The sequence below is a fragment of the Sarcophilus harrisii genome, chromosome 3 (genome assembly GCF_902635505.1).
Source record: "Sarcophilus harrisii chromosome 3, mSarHar1.11, whole genome shotgun sequence".
NCBI lineage: Eukaryota > Metazoa > Chordata > Mammalia > Dasyuromorphia > Dasyuridae > Sarcophilus > Sarcophilus harrisii.
In genome coordinates this window covers 235,492,326-235,508,740 of record NC_045428.1, presented here as the reverse complement: position 1 = coordinate 235,508,740, position 16,415 = coordinate 235,492,326, and the positions used below count along the sequence as shown (strand labels likewise).

The window sequence follows — 16,415 nt, the reverse complement described above, 5'->3', positions numbered from 1 at the left end:
GAATAGAATTGGATTTTCCAATTGAAATTGAAATTTTTCCTATTGAAATTTGGAATAGAATTGAGACTTGAAGCTACTGTTCTATCCACATCTTTAAGCAATGAAGAAATTCTAAGAAAGATTTGTCTCAGCTATCCTAATCTAGGTATTGAAGGCCTGTCCCCAAAGGTGATCCCTTAATGTTTAGAGTATCAATGCTACACTGGCCACAAAACTTTGCCTTGGTTCAATCTCTTCCTGACCTTAAAATCTGGTCTTCACCTGTCCCTTTCAAAAGGCCACAAGGGGCCTCAGAAGAAGAAAATGCTAAAAGCACTCTCTCTTAACAATGCTGTCTCTTATTTGACATTTTGAATGATGGATTCACTACTATCCATGAAGAACACAGTAGAAAACAATGAAGCAAAAAAGGATAGAAGATGACTAAAGCCTTTTAAATGCCCCTTCAACCAAAGAAGGATGACTAAAGCCTTTTAAATGCCACGTCAACCAAAGAAGGAGCCTCCCATGTATCATTTTACAGGATGTTTGTGCACAGTCCACAATCTTTCTGATGTACTTCCCTTACAATGCATTATGAGTCTCTGTGAAGGAAAAGCCAGTTTTCCCCAAAAGAAGAAATGTTTTTTCAGCTACTCAACATATGCTACAGATAATATAGATATTACACAGAAAATTAAATTTTATGTGAGTGTGGTTTATTAAACCTTATAAAATCACAAATGAATTCTGAATGGAACGCAGACACTGGTCTTCATATCTCCTCCTCCTTACCTTCTTTAAGGTATATGGGGAAGAGTCTTTCACTAGCTACTACCACAAGGTCAGGGAAGGAAGTAAAGGAGTATGTGACTGAGATCCCAGATTCATCAATGGGATAAGAACATCTAGATCAAACACTGCAATTTTCTGCATTAAGCCCTGAATAGCTGCTAAGAAGTCTCTCTCAGACTATGGCTTCATAATCCACAGCTTCCTGTGGATTCCTGAATTCAGTTGCCACTAGCTTGGATAGCTTGACTTCCAAGTAAACATGTTCATGTTTCCTCATGTCATGGAATGAAGAGCCTAAATCTCATGGATCTCATGGATGAACTAGTATTCAATATAATATATTTATGTCCAGATTCATCACTACTCTTATCTTCTCTCTTGAGCACCTCTGTTACAAAGCCAGCTTTCAAATCTTTCCATATCACCTTCATCCTTATGCATTACCTTATTCCTGTTTAGAGCTGTCCTGCTTCTGAGATTTTCTTTTTAAAGAAAATAATAATTGTCATCAGTGTTCCATCATCTTTTTTTATGACACAAACACCACAGGCCCAAGGTCAAGTAATAATTTGGAAGACAGGGAAATTGCACTGTCTTAAACAAGAATTGGGAAATAAGGGAATGAAATTTGTCTAAATCAAACATACTACATTGGTGTTAAATATGCCACCTGAATTAGATTAAAGTATAATTAGAAAATAATGAAATAAATAAAAGTGCGACAAAGCATAGGGAATGTTCATTTGTGTTTTGCTTTTTGTAGTCTTCAAAAACCCTTATGTATGATTTAGTTTCCCCTATTTCTATTTGAGTTTAACACACACACACACACACACACATATATATATATCAGGTGTATACCACCTCATAGTGGAACCTGGGTTCAAGTCTGTTTCTGATTGTATGTTTACAAATAATATAACAAATATAAAATAATTTAACCACTCTGAGTCTCAATTTCCTTACCTGTGAAATGGAGATTAATACTTTTGGTCTTGGAGAATTTGGGGGAGATGGTTGAAATTAGAGGGTCTCAAAAACATTGCATAGGTAAAGAGCACTAAGAGACTAAGTGACTTGACTAGCATTATATAACTAGTTTGAAGTTAGATTGCTTTTTTTCTGAGTCCAACTTTGCAATGATCATTTCATGCTGCTCTCACAAGTAGTCATAAGATGATAAATTGTAGAGAGTGACCAATTCATATTAGTAGAGGAAATCTCCTTACCAGGAGTTAATTCCCTTTACCAGTGATATCACAAATCTAAGTATGAGATTGCATTGAGGACAGAGAGTTCATATGTGTAAAGTATTATAGAAACTTTAAAGTATAATATAAATCTTATTTGTTATTATATTCCTGGTATCTTAGTAATCTATTATTCTTCATGTCAGGTAGTTGATAATGGCTGAACGCCCTCTGAAAATCTAGTTTCAAAACATTTCATATTAGAGGGAGGTGACTGTCAAAATGTGATTACCAACATTTATTTTTTAACTCCCATTTGTGCTATAATTATTAAGGAAAGAACTTTTTGTTAGATATTTGATAGCCCAATAAAGTATTTTTTTAATCTTTTTTAGACTTTGGAATGATCTTGGAGGGGCCAAGCTATATCATAGTGTGTAGAAATTCATAGAAGCACTTCATTATTTGCCAATGGGATAACATTTTTATTCTATATTTAGCATATAATCATTAACAAAACATTCAATAAATGTTTTTAAAATGAAAAAATCATACATAAAACCATAATCTTAAAATTCTTTATAACTAGTTTGTAAAGTACATATTTTTGTTTGCTTTCATGGCCCCTTCTGATCTCTTGTTCTTTAATGTATTTTTGTTTTGTTTTGTTGTTTTTCCTACACACAATCATTTTTATTGAAGGTGTCAAACATGCAGCACATAACACCACTGAGTAGGGCCCAAAGTTTTTAAAAATGTATTTGGGAAATGCTTAATAAAATAAATGAAAATACAATAAAAGAGAAATTATATTATATTTTAAAATTAAGTCAAATGTGACCCACAGGGATTCTGATGTACAATTTAGTGGCCCCCACTTCTATTCGAATTTGGCTTTTGTTGTTTAGTCATTGTTTTTACTTGTGTTCAACTCTTTATGATCTCTTTTAGGATTTTCTTGGCAGAGATAATGGAATGGTTTGCCATTTCCTTCTCCAACTCATTTTACAGATAAGGAAACTGAGGCAAACAGGGCTAAGAGACTTGGTCACACAGCTAGTTAGGCAGGATACTATGTTGTCTGTATTTTCAATTTGACATTGATAATTTACACTATATATTATTTTGATTCTGGATATAGGATTTTAAAGAAGTTTTCTTAATTTGTATATGTTGCAATTGCTCCCCAAAGCAAATTGTTTTGCAATTCCTGAAAAGAATTTCCTACCTTTCTAGACACTGAGAGCACTATTCCAGTATAAGCCTCAAAACATGGATGAGTTGATGCTTACTGCCGGTGAATACATCTTTGTTGATCGAACCCAACAAGCTGAAGCCAGTGAAGGTTGGGTTATTGGGATCTCCCATCGAACGGGCTGCAGGGGCTTTGTGCCTGAGAATTACACAGAGAGAGTCAATGAGTCTGATACGTGGGTTAAACACAGGTTAGTGTAAATACTGCCTTGGAGTGACAATTACACCTCAAATTAAAGCATGTATGTATATGTTTATAAGAGGGAGAATGTATTATTTTCTTTCCATTTAACTCACAAAATATATCCCAAAAACTGAGCTAAATCTATGTGTGTGTATATGTATTGACTTTAGAATTATTTCATTTTTATTAGATGATTTGTGTTTCCTTATTGATTTGTATACGTTTATAATAAATTTCCTGATTTGTTCTTAAGATTCTGCAGCCGTCATTGAAAAAACGCAAATTTTGTAGTTTGAAAAATGTCAAAATTTATGAGTATTAAAGAAAACAATATAAGTGAAAGCACTTCAAGAAAATATTCAAATTAAAGGTGTTTTCATACTTTAATGCTTTTGTGATTTTATGAATGTGAGTATTCCTTCCAGTATTGAAGATTAAGTCTTTCTATTGGTCTATCCTTTGTATATTTTCTCACAAATCATTCTAGGTAAGTCCATTAAAATTACTAAGGATATTACTTTAATTTTTACTTTAATACTTTACTTGTACTTTAATAATTACTTGACATTTAATATCAGTGGTACATGAGGGTTGTGTATGCTCTTATTTTTACCACCTAATTGACCCTCCTTCTTTTGCAGTCTCCACTTACTTTTTAATAAGATGTGGTTAGTTTTATGTAGCAGTATGCTTATGTCAGCAATGCTATTTTTGGTTAACTCTAAATTTTAATTTGTTGAAAATATTTATATGGCATGATTTGTATAAAGGACCACCAGAAGAACAGTTTTTTTTCAAGGACTTTTTTGTTTGTTTAGGATCACTAAAAAAACACCATAAAGTTTCCCAAAGACAATCCTGAGCACTTTCTTCTTTTTCTTAAATTTTGGAGCCAGTTAGCTGTCAATAGTCCAAATTATATACCCAGCTCCTTCTGTATTAATAGGAATAGATAGGGTAAGTAATGCACATGCCTATATTGCAGAGTGGCCCATGTGGCAAGTGTCTTTCTTTATATATTTCTAGCCTCTTCTCCCTCTATTCTTCTCCAAGGGAGATTTTCATTTCTGTCAGGAGGGAAAGGAGGAGCTTGAGACTGGAGGCCACCACCCTGCTCTCCTCAAAGGCAGCGGGGCTACCACATAAAAATTATATCTGGCTGCTCCCTTAAATATTATTAGTCCAGAAGATATGATTAGGTTCCTTCTAACTTTTGTTAGCTTTGTCATTTGGGGAGAAAAAATAAAAGCCCAAGCTCTATATCCAAGGCTTGACCTCTTCATCATCTAATACTAGTTTCACAAAGAACATATGTAATGAATAGTAAAGAAACTTATTTATCTTAATCATAACAAAAGAGAATCATAGAAGAATGTGTAGTAAATAATACAGAGTGAAGGAATTTTCCTATTGGGAACAAGATAACTCAGTTCAACAAAGTGCCCTGGATTTTACCCAATGGACAATTATCCTAAGACTCTAGAGAAGCAAGTTAGGGAGAGGGACAATGTGGAGACTGTCAGTTCTTCTAATGACTCTAGAGTCAGAGTCAATTTGAAGTGCAGTTGAACTCTTCCATCTTTTTTTTCCAAGCTAGAAACCAATTAGAAGCTATGCTTTAAAAAGATTTATTTAGAGTCCCAATGTGGGACTGGCATAGGTTGAGGCTTGACACAGGGGTTACACTGCAACTGCACATCCTAATCTGGACAGTAGATATTTGTCATCCATTTTGTTTTTCATTCACTTAATTGGTTATTATGCTGAGCATTTTTGAGCAATAACAAATTTTATTTAGGAAGCTCTGTAATATTATGGATGGTGCTTTATTATAAGCAGTATAATATCAACCAAAAATAGCATCCTCTAGAGGATCTCATCATCTACATGAATTGTTTTCTCCATTTGGATTTTATGCTGGATATTTTTTTTAATGTTGACCTACTTTTATTTTTTTATTAAAGCTTTTTCTTTTTCATTCTTTTTTTCTTTACTTTTTCTTTTTCTTTTTTTTTGCTGAGGCAATTGGGGTTAAGTGACTTGCCCAGGGTCACACTAGGGAATGTTAAGTGTCTGAGGTCAGATTTGAATTCAGGTCTTCCCAACTTCAGGTGGTACTCTATCCATTGCATCACCTAGCTGCCCCAAGCTTTTTATTTTCAAAACATAAGCATGGATAGTTTTTCAATACTAATCTTTGCAAAACCTTGTGTTCCAAATCTTCCCCTCCTTCCCTCAACCCCCTCCCCTAGATGGCAGGTAATCCAATATATATTAAACATATTAAAATATATGTTAAATCCAATATATGTATATATGTTTATAAAATTATATTGCTGCACAAGAAAAATCAGATCAAAAAAGAAAATAATGAGAAAGAAAACAAAACACAAGCAAACAACAAAAAGAATGAAAATGCTATGTTGTGATCCACATTCTGTTCCCACAGTCCTCTCTCTGGGTGTAGATGATTCTCTTTATCACAAGATCATTTGAAATGGCTTCAATCATCTTATTGTTTGAAAGTAAGGTGATTACTTTTAGGAAGTATCATTTTTCCCATTTTTATATTTTGTTGACATTAATAACTAGAGGGCCATTGAACCAAATGGTCTCTTGTTTATTTTTTCTGTCATGAAATTTTATGACACACACACACACACACACACACATACATATTAGTTGAAGAAAAAAATTGTGATGATGTATTGATTTATTGAATCAAATGTGTATGTATTTTTAATAGTTGATAAATTGTAGTTAGTAGACAAAATAAAAGTAGAAATGAGGCAGCTAGATGACATACACAGGGGACAGAGCTGAATTTGGAATCAGGAAGACACAAATTCAAATATCTGTTACAGATATTCATTAGATGTTTGGCCCTGAGTAAATCATCTAATGTCTCTGAACTTCGATTTTCTCACTTGTAAAATGGAAAGAATAATAATACCTACCACCTAAGGTTGTTATGAGGAATAAAGATATGTATGGCACTATGTAAAACAGCATAAATACTAGTTATAATTATTATTAAACAATAGGGCTTTTTATATAGTTGTTAGTATGCCAATTTTATATGTATGCTATGAATACAAGCTTTAGAATATTTGGGGTACTTTAGTAGTGGCAGAATTCCAAATTATCTCATCTTCTGCCTTCTTTAAGCCTACAGAAAGACACTGTTTCATTATATTAATTATAAAGTCAGATAGACCTATGTTTCATACCTTATACCAAAAGAAATTCAAAATGTGTGCATGATTTAAGCATAAAGGATGATATCATAAACAAATTAGGAGAGAAAGAGATAATTTATTTATCAGATCTTTGGAGAAGGGAGGAATTTATAACCAAAGAAGAACTAGACAACATTATGAAAGACAAAATGGACAACTTTGATTATATTAAATTTTTTAAATTTTGCACAAACAAAACCATCAGAAACAAGATTAAAAGAGAAGTACAAAGCTGGGGGAAAAAATCTTTACAGCCAGTGTTTCTGATAAAGTTCTCATTTCTAAAATATGTAAAGAACTGTGTCAAATTTATAAGAATACAGTCATTCCTCAATTGATAAATGTGTAAAGACATGAACAATTTTCAGATGATAAAATTAAAGTCATCTATAGTCATATGAAAAAATGCTCTAAATCAGTATTATTTAGAGAAATGCAAATTAAAATAACTGAGGTACCATCTCACCCTGTCAGATTGGCTAAACTGACAGCAAAAGAGAATGATAAATGTTGGAGGGGATGTGGGAAAACTGGAATACTAATGCATTGTTGGTAGAGTTGTGAAATGATCCAACCATTCTGAAACTTAATCTGGAAATATATCCAGAAGACTGGCAAACTGTGCATACCTTTTGATCCAGTATTGCCACTACTGGATCTGTATCCCAAGAAAATCATAAAAAAGGGGGAAAGGATTCACATGTGCAAAAATATTTGTAGCAACTCTTTTTGTGGTAGTAAAAAATTGGAAAATGAGTAGATGTTCATCAATTGGGAAATGACTGAATAATTTGTGGTATATGTACATAATGGAATATTATTGTTCTATTAAAAAATGATGAACAAGCTGATTTTAGAAAGATCTGACAAGATTTACATGAACTGATACTAAGTGAAACAAGCAGAATTAGGAATACATTGTACACATTAACAGCAAAAATATGTGATGATCAGCTATGAAAGACTTGGTTCTTCTCAGTGGTTCAGTGATCCAAAGCAAGCCCAATAGACTTTGGACAGGAAATACCATCTACATCCAGAAAAAGAACTATGGACATTGAATGTAAATCAACACATGGTATGTTCACTTCCTTTTTCTGTTTTTTTTTCTCTCCCATGGTTTTTCACTTTTGATCTGATTTTTCTTTCCCAACATGTTTCAAAAAGCAATGTGTATTAAAAAATAAATAGATTTTTAAAAAATTATCCAGGGAGAGAGTGCAATATTTAAGTGGTCAATCAGATAGTATTTGCCTAGACCTGACAGGCAAACAGCTAGCCACCTTTCTCTTTAACCTCCAAAAAAATTGTGGTATATCTGCATTAATCACAAGAAGGGCTCAGCTTGCATATGCTGTGACCACTTTCTTCTTCTGTCATATAACTGCAATGCTGCAAGCTACAGCTTGGAATTTCATTAGTACATGACATGAATATTGCTGAAAATATCATCTCTAGAGTCCTCAACCCATGTCTGATATAATCTCCAAGTAAGCAATTCTTCATACTCACTGCAAAACAGGTATTCAATATATTTTGTAAATAGTATATTGAAAATAGCAAAAAATGAAAGTAAACAATTTGAGGGCTACTAATTGGGAAAGGGAATGATTCTAACCTCATAGCAACTCTATGAGCTAGGTGTTACTATTGTATTCTTTTTACAATTGAGAAAGCTGAAGCAAACAGTATTTAAATGATTGGAGTATTATGTTTGGAGTTAAAATTTGAATTCAGATATTCTTTACTCCAAGTCTAGTGCTCCAGCCACTGCATCTGAGCTTCTTATAAAATGTCTCCAATTATCTTCTAAAAATTCTTTCTGCTTGTAATAAATTGGAAGCCGAGGTTGCAAGGAAGATGGAAGTGCCCTTGACAGTAACAGAAAAGTTTATGAGGCAGCTAGATGGCACAGTGGATTTCTTCATCTAAAAAGTGCCTATTTATATCTTTTCACCATTTATCAGTTGAGGAATGATTAATATTATAGATTTGTAAAATTCTTTATATATTTTAGAAATACCTTTATGATAAAACTATCTGTAAAAATGTTTTCCCAATCTTCCGTTTTCCTTTTGATCTTGGCTACATTTATTTTATTTATACAAAACCTTTTTAATATCATATAGTCCAAATTATCCATTTTCTACTTAACTTTGCTGTCTCTTGTTTATTAATGAATTGTTCACCTATCCATACATATGAGAAATAATATGCTCCATGTAACTTTTTTGTAATCTCTCTTTCTATCTAGGTCATGTATCCATTTTGGTTTTTGTTTTTTGTTTGTTTATTTGTTTTTTATAAAAGTTTTTATTTTCAAAACATGCATAATTTTTCAACATTGACCCTTGCAAAACTATGTGTTCCAATTCCCCCCCACTTCCTCCCACCTCCTCCCCTAGATGGCAAGTAATCCACTATATGTTAAACATGTAAAAATATGTGTTAAATCCATTATATGCATCATGTATCCATTTTGACCTTATCTTGGCAAATGGTGTTAGATATTGGTCTATGGCAAGCTTTTACTCATTATTTTCCTTTTTAGGCTCTCTTTTCACCCTATTTCTGTTACCTTACCTCCTGTCCTCTTATCTTCACTTATCTTCATTTTATCCAGCTCTTTAAAAGTTCCTCCCTTATCTATTCACCCTACCTTCCTAATCTTAATCTATACACCCTTCTAAAAATTTTTTTCCACAGTTTTTTCACCTCTGTAGTAGTTCACAAACTTCTAAAGTAGTTCACATTCTTCAAATGAATATGCTGTTTCCTCTTCAATCCAGTTGAGAATAAAATTTCAGTATCACCAACCTTCTGCTGCCATCTGCTTCCTTTCTATTAGTTTTGCTTTTCATGCCCCATTTTCATAAGATAATTTCTCCTTTTAATTTTTTTCCTACTCTGTTTTGGTTTTTTAGAATCATTTCATCATACACAACTCAGCCCCAAGTTTTCTTTCAAACTAACTCAGTAATAATAATGGTTTTAAGAATACTGAAAACAGTTTCATATATCATGAAAGATACATGAAAACAGTTTAACCTTAATTAGTGCCTTTTAATTAGCCTTTGATGATTTCCTTATATTTCTTCTGGATCTTTTATATAGAATTTCCTTTGAATTCTGTTCTTTTTGTTATAAATGCCTGAAAGTTAGTTGGTTCATCACTTAATTTTTGACACATTCTTTTTTTCCTCAATAATATTTTATTTTCCCAAATATATATTTTTCCCCCAAAAAAAAGATAGTTTTCAACATTCCTTTTTGTGAAGACTTTGTATTCCAAATTTTATTTCTTCCTCCCCTCCCCAAGACAGTAAGCAATCTGAGATAAGTTAAATACTTGTAATCCTTTAAAACATATTTTCATATTTGTCATATACAAGAAAAATCAGGTCAAATGGTGGGGGGGCAGGGGAAGGAGCGAATGAGAAAAAAAAACTAAACTAAAGTAAAAGGCAAAAATACTATACTTTAACCTACATTCAGTCTCTATAGCTCTCTCTCTGGATGCATATGGTTATTTTCCATCCCAAATCAATTGGAATTGCCTTGAATCACTGCACTGCTGAAAAAAACCAAGTTAATCACAATTGATCATCACATATTCTTGTTACTATGTACCATGGTCTTCTTGGTTATGCTCACTTTACTCAGCATCAATTCTTGTGAATTCCTTTTCTCAAATCAGTCTGCTGATCATTTCTTATAGAGCAATAATATTCCATTATACTCATGTGCTATAATTTATTTAGTCATTTCCCAACTGGGGTATCCACTCAATTTCTAATTCCTATTGGCACACATCTAATACTTTTGTTTTCCTAAAATTATTCAATCCCTCTTTGACCACATTCTTCAAAGGGTCTCCTCTGTAGCTATTCAAAAGGGAAATATTTCTCCTAAATAAAGTAATTAAGAAACTTATTCCATCTAATCATTATGCTAATCTTTTCATGGCATGAATGAACGAATAAACTAATGAAAAAAAAAATCTATTGTAAACAAAGATAATCACTGCTTTCAAGAAGCTCATATTTTAATGAGTAAGACAACATATATGGAAAGTTTCAGCTTTATGTCAGAAAGAAAAAGTCCCATGATTTTTAGGGTACAAGAGCACAGCACTCAATAATGCCTTTTTTAAAATGTCATTTCCACTGATAAAATCATAGTAGTTTCTGACAGAACCAAGTTTTTTATTTTTTTGTTTTTTTGTTTTTTATCAAGAACTTTCTTTTCTGGGGCTTCAGCAGTTATGGCTATAGCACCTGCAGGAAAATATGCCAGGCTATGGGCAAGGACTGAAAGCACTTTCTAAGGCTCTGGGGTTCACAATTCTGAGCTGTCTACATTGAGATCTTAAGGGAGATGGTAGTCAAGACAGCGATTTGATTTACCTGGCACATGGTGTCTCCTGTCTTTCTTTCAGGGTGCCTTGCTATTTCAGCTAAGCCATCTTTCCTGTCCTATGAATGGCAATTGGTTAGCAATTGAATAGGATAACTATCTCCTTCCTCACAAGAGTTTTTTCTTTAGATAATGGCTGTGAGGACTGATTTAGAAGCCAGACGTGTTCTGGGGGCCCCATGTGTCCACTTCTGCCCACTCTCATGTGACTATTTGCTTGTTCTTGTTAGTTGGTCAGCAGTTATTACTGGTAATAGTGGGGAAGGTGATCCCTTCACTACAATGAGCACTCTTTTCAATAGTGACTATGAGGCTAGAATTAAATCTGATTAGATAACAATTAGAACTGGTGGTCTGAGGGCATTCCTACCATTTCAGATGCTCTTAGGTTTAGGATTCCATGCTATCCATATTGGAATCTGAGGGGAGATAGAAGTCAAGGTGAAGTTGCTAATTTGACTTGCCTAGTGCTACATCCTGTCTGTTTGTCAGGGTGCTTTGCTATTTTTGTTAAGTTTATTTGCTTGCCCACTTTGTGTCAGTTGAAAAGAATCCTGGCTTCTTCACAAATTGCTTCCCTCAAATGATGTCTATGGAGATCTGTGGCACAGAGAGAGTGCTATCAGTGCCTGGGACTCTTGTACTAAGCATAAGGAAAGGCATATCTTAAGATACTTCCATTCTATGTCTAATGACGACCAATATTCCATTTTATAGTACTTTAGTTTTTTTTTTCTTTCTTCTTCTTCTTTTTATTTTTTGTAAAAGTATTAATAGAAGGCATTGTTTCCTGAGAATTTGAACAAATACAGATAAGATTTCCTTCATTTAGATAAGTCTCAAAGGACTGGACTAAAAATTATTTTTGGTTAAATGAAAAAGAAAGCTTTTTAACTTCCAAACTTTCCTGACTCCGTGTTTTTAATGCCTTTACCTACACGTGAGTAAATGCTTTTCTTAGATATTTACTGCATTTGCTCATTGTTTACTTGCCTTCAAGATACAATTCAAATCTCTTCTCTGTCAGTCTTCCCTGCCTCTCTTTACCTAAATGAGAGAGAATTCTTTCATATCTAACTCTTCTAGTATGTCACATCTCAATACATTTTCATCTTCCTAATTTCAGAGCCTTTTGAGTTTAGGAAAACTTACCAGAACTTGCACTCTGATTTCCTAACCCTCAAGAATTGAGTCACTTTTACCTTATAATGAGTCAATTGAGTAGGACTCTACCTTTGTAATAATTATTTTATCAGCAACAATTTATTTTTTTGTATTCTTCACAATATACATACTGAGGACTTGACAAATGCCTTATTGAATGCATTTACTAATAATAATCTAAGATTTGAAAAGAGCAGATTTTACTATAAATAAAAAATTATAGCTATGTGCATGTAGGCTTCATAGATATTTTATAATGGTATGGAAAGTGTTATTTTTTGAGACACAAAGCTCTGATTGGATTTCTCAGTGTTTCTCTATTGTTTCTATTCCTATCAGAACTTATACATTTAGTCTGGCCTTTGGACTGGACTCCAAGGAAAGTGAGCACAATACTACAATGAACTATAAATCCCATCATTCACTAATGACTACAAAGGCAAGCAAAATACAAACTTTGCAGGTAATCAAAATCTTCATATTAAAACTACTTACACATTGTCAATCATATATTTGAATGAAATCTTATATTCATAAAGAAAATTCATTTAAAACATGTTCCACTGAATCCATCTCATTTATTAAATGTTAATACGTTTTTAATATTAACTTAGAAATTGTGCAATATTTGCAACAAAACTTTATACTATGAAGCATAAAGCATAATTACTACACACATGTCCTGTATCCTGGTCCCTGCTGAAAGGGATCATCTTTATATATGAACTTTTTTGCAAATAATAATACCTGGCATTTTTATAACTCCGCTGTCAAATTGCTGAGCACCGATTGTAACAGAGAACTGAATCTGGCATAAAATTCTCCAATTGTGGACCCTTGCCTACGAAAAGAGTCCATATAAAGTGAGTTGTAGAGAGAATACTTGGTTCTGGAAGTTTGTTGATCTGTTTAAGATGTCTTTAAATTGAAAATGGAGGAAGAGGGGGAAAGTATCTCTATATAGACACTTAGACATTAAGCTAAATACATGAGAATATAGCAGGCTTATACAACATAGAAAAAAATACCAAGTTTGCACAAGTAGTATTCTAAATTGAACTGAATTAATAAAATATTAGAGTTGAAAGGGGCCTTCTAAGACATTTAGATGAGACCAAACCTGAACAAGCATACTCTTTACCACATACTAGAGACGTGTTCATTAAGCCTTTGCTTAAAGACCTCTAGAGAAAGGAAATCTTAAGAGGAAGTACAATCGAATTTGAAATAACTACCATAATAAAACTATGTATCTTATCAACCTACACACAACCACTGGTGAGATAAAGACCAAGGCCTTAATATCTTTTGAAGTCATTTTCAATTCTCGCTTAGCAGTCAACAGAAAGGCTCCTCTTAATTCATATGGCAAGCAAAATAAAATCAATATTTGTACATGCTCTGAAATCCACGTGGAGATTACATTGGCTCATTGACCGATCAATTACATTAAGAAATTTTTTCCTCATATCAAATCTAAAATTACATTTGAACCTAATTCTGCCCTCCAGTTCAACCAAAAATAAATTTGAACCTTTCACAGGAAGATCCTTCAAATACTTGAAAGCTATTATCATATCTTATCTAATACTTTTCTCCTACTAAGTAAACATATCCAATTCCTTCAGCCATCCTCAAAAATAAAGCTTAAAAGACCTTTTACTATCCTTGTTGTCCTTCTCTGAACAATCTACAAATTTTCATTATATTTCCCAGGAATAAATATGAGCCAGATATCGTCTGATTAGGACTACAATAGGACTATCCCCTTCTTTCTGAGCATTTTGTCTCTCTAACTTCAAACTTGATATATAGGTAGGAAGAAAAAACAATGCCATTAATGAAGAGGGAGGAGGGAAATAGAAGGCAAGAAGAGAACACAAAGCCTAGAATTTAAAAGCAACAAAGATTAACTTCTTACCTTTACCAGGGAAGGCAAACTTTTCAACTCAGAATTTATCCCTCTCTTCTGTTCTGTGACTCTTAGTTCTTTGGGTGGGGGGAGAAGGAGGAAATAACCTCCCATGCAACAATTGCACCATGATAGTACATATGCAACTTATTTAAAATTTTTCTCATTTAAGAGAGAAATGTTTTAAAACCTCAAAACCAATGCCAGTAAAGGTGGGAATACCAGCAAAGATGACACTAGGAAAGAAAATGATTAGCATCTAAAAATATATAAAATGCTCCCCTCCCAAAAAAAAAAAAAAAAAAAAAAATTCATGAAATATTTTATATGACTCAATCTGAAAAAAAAAAGTTATGCAAGCCTTAAATGAATAACCAAAGAAAATCTCCAAGTCAAATATATTTACAAGTGTATTCTATTAGATATTTAAAGAGCAATTAGCTCATACTACAAAAAACTACTCTAACATATAGAGATAGAAAGGATACTACCAGACAAGAAAAAAAGAGAGAAAATTATAAACTACTCTACCTAATGAAAACAAATAGAAAATTTTAAAATAAAATACTGACAGGGGCAGCAAGTTGGTGTTTTGGATAGAGCACTAGACCTGAAGTCAGGAGGACCTGAATTTAAATCTGGCCTCAGACACTTAACACTTCCTGGCTGTGTGACCTGAGCAAGTCACTTAACCCCAGTTGTCTCAGCAAAAAAAAAAAAAAATTAAAAATAAAAAATAAAATTAAATACTTACAGAAAATGGTTCTCTATTATCAAGAAAGATATATAGCATAAATGCAAGGAAGATTACATGTTAAACAGAATAATTAATATAATTAATCAGACAGGTTACAAAAATAACAAAAACCACATTAAGCACCAGAGAAAATTAAGTAAAGCCAATACTTAATATATTAATACCAGGTGGCATAATAGTTAAGTTCTCAGTGTGATTGAAAAGTTAATTGAATTACTTGGAGAAATAGAAACAAAACTATAAATTTTGGTATCCTAATGTGACCTTTAAAAACTTAGATTAATTCTAATACAATCAATAGAAGAAGAATTTTGGATGATCCTCAAAATAATCCTTGAAGTAAAGAACTTTCTTGGAGGGAAATAAAGGAAAAAATTCCAGAAAAAAAGAGGCAGAGCATGCACAACTCAGCGTCTTCTAAGAGGTCACAATTTTCAATACTTTTTTAATTTTTCCAAATATTTGTCTGTCCTATAGAGAAGCTGTGTAAAATGTCCTCTGGGAAGTAAAGAACTACACAGAATTTACCACAATTATAGAGGGAAAATTCCTATGAAAGGAAAGTTCTATTTCTTTTTTAGCATGCTGCAATATTATTAGAAGTTATACTGCTTAGACAGAACAATTTGGTTTTAAAAAGCATAAAGTGTTTGAAATCAGAAGACTTGAGTTTAAGTGTAGTTGTGTGATATCACATATGGGGCCATTTCACATCTTTAAGTTTTCACTTTCTCTTCTGTAAAAAGAAAATAGCAATACTTATCTTACCTTCTTCCCAGTGTGCATTTGAGGATCTAAAATGTAGAAAATATTTGATAGTTTAAAAGCACTTTACATATGTAAGATTTAAAGTATTATCGCACATGTTTGATGTTGAAATACTAATTTTTTTTTCTTCTTTCTCAGGCACTGACACATAGGAGAAGCCTTTTGGTGGTACGTCATGGGGAAAGGGTAGATCAAATTTTTGGAAAGGCTTGGTTGCAGCAATGTTCAACTGTAGATGGTAGGTGAAGTCATACCCTGAATCCAAATTAGATTGATATGTTGGAATCAATTCTCTAACCATTACATTTATCTATATCATTCCCTGATACACATCGTATATCATATGACAAGTGCTCCAAATAAATTGTCACCTTTAGATTCTAATTATCTTTAGTTTCAAAATACCAAAATAGTAGTCTTCCTTCCCACTCTGATTACACCATACTTTTCTCTGCCCCCCCCCCAAAAAAAACAACCAAGCCATTAATTGTTTTATTAGTTACACAACATAAAATTATGATAAAATAAGAACAATTTATTTAATATTGCAAGCTTACTCATCAGGAGCAATGTTTATTATCAACAAGATCTACTTGCTAATTATTCAACAACAAAATCAGGCATAGGAAGGGCCATCCCATGCTCACCATAGTGGCATTCACTCCATACAACATTTAAGAGAACTCAAGAAGAAAGACAAAGCCTTTTTGGTCTTTAAAAGGCTGGCAACATTTGACAATTTTATCTCTTTCTGGGA

The 16,415-nt window shown here is 32.9% G+C and overlaps 1 protein-coding gene across 1 annotated transcript in view; it reads left to right on the top strand.

Annotated features, from left to right (window-relative positions):
- UBASH3A (ubiquitin associated and SH3 domain containing A) overlaps positions 1–16,415 on the top strand; it is an 83,716-nt gene that overhangs the window by 43,484 nt on the left and 23,817 nt on the right. The window contains exons 6-8 of the mRNA XM_012544360.3: positions 3,201–3,409; positions 12,561–12,684; positions 15,797–15,896. Of these exons, the coding sequence (XP_012399814.1) occupies positions 3,201–3,409; positions 12,561–12,684; positions 15,797–15,896 (433 nt within the window). The remainder of the gene's footprint in view (positions 1–3,200; positions 3,410–12,560; positions 12,685–15,796; positions 15,897–16,415) is intronic.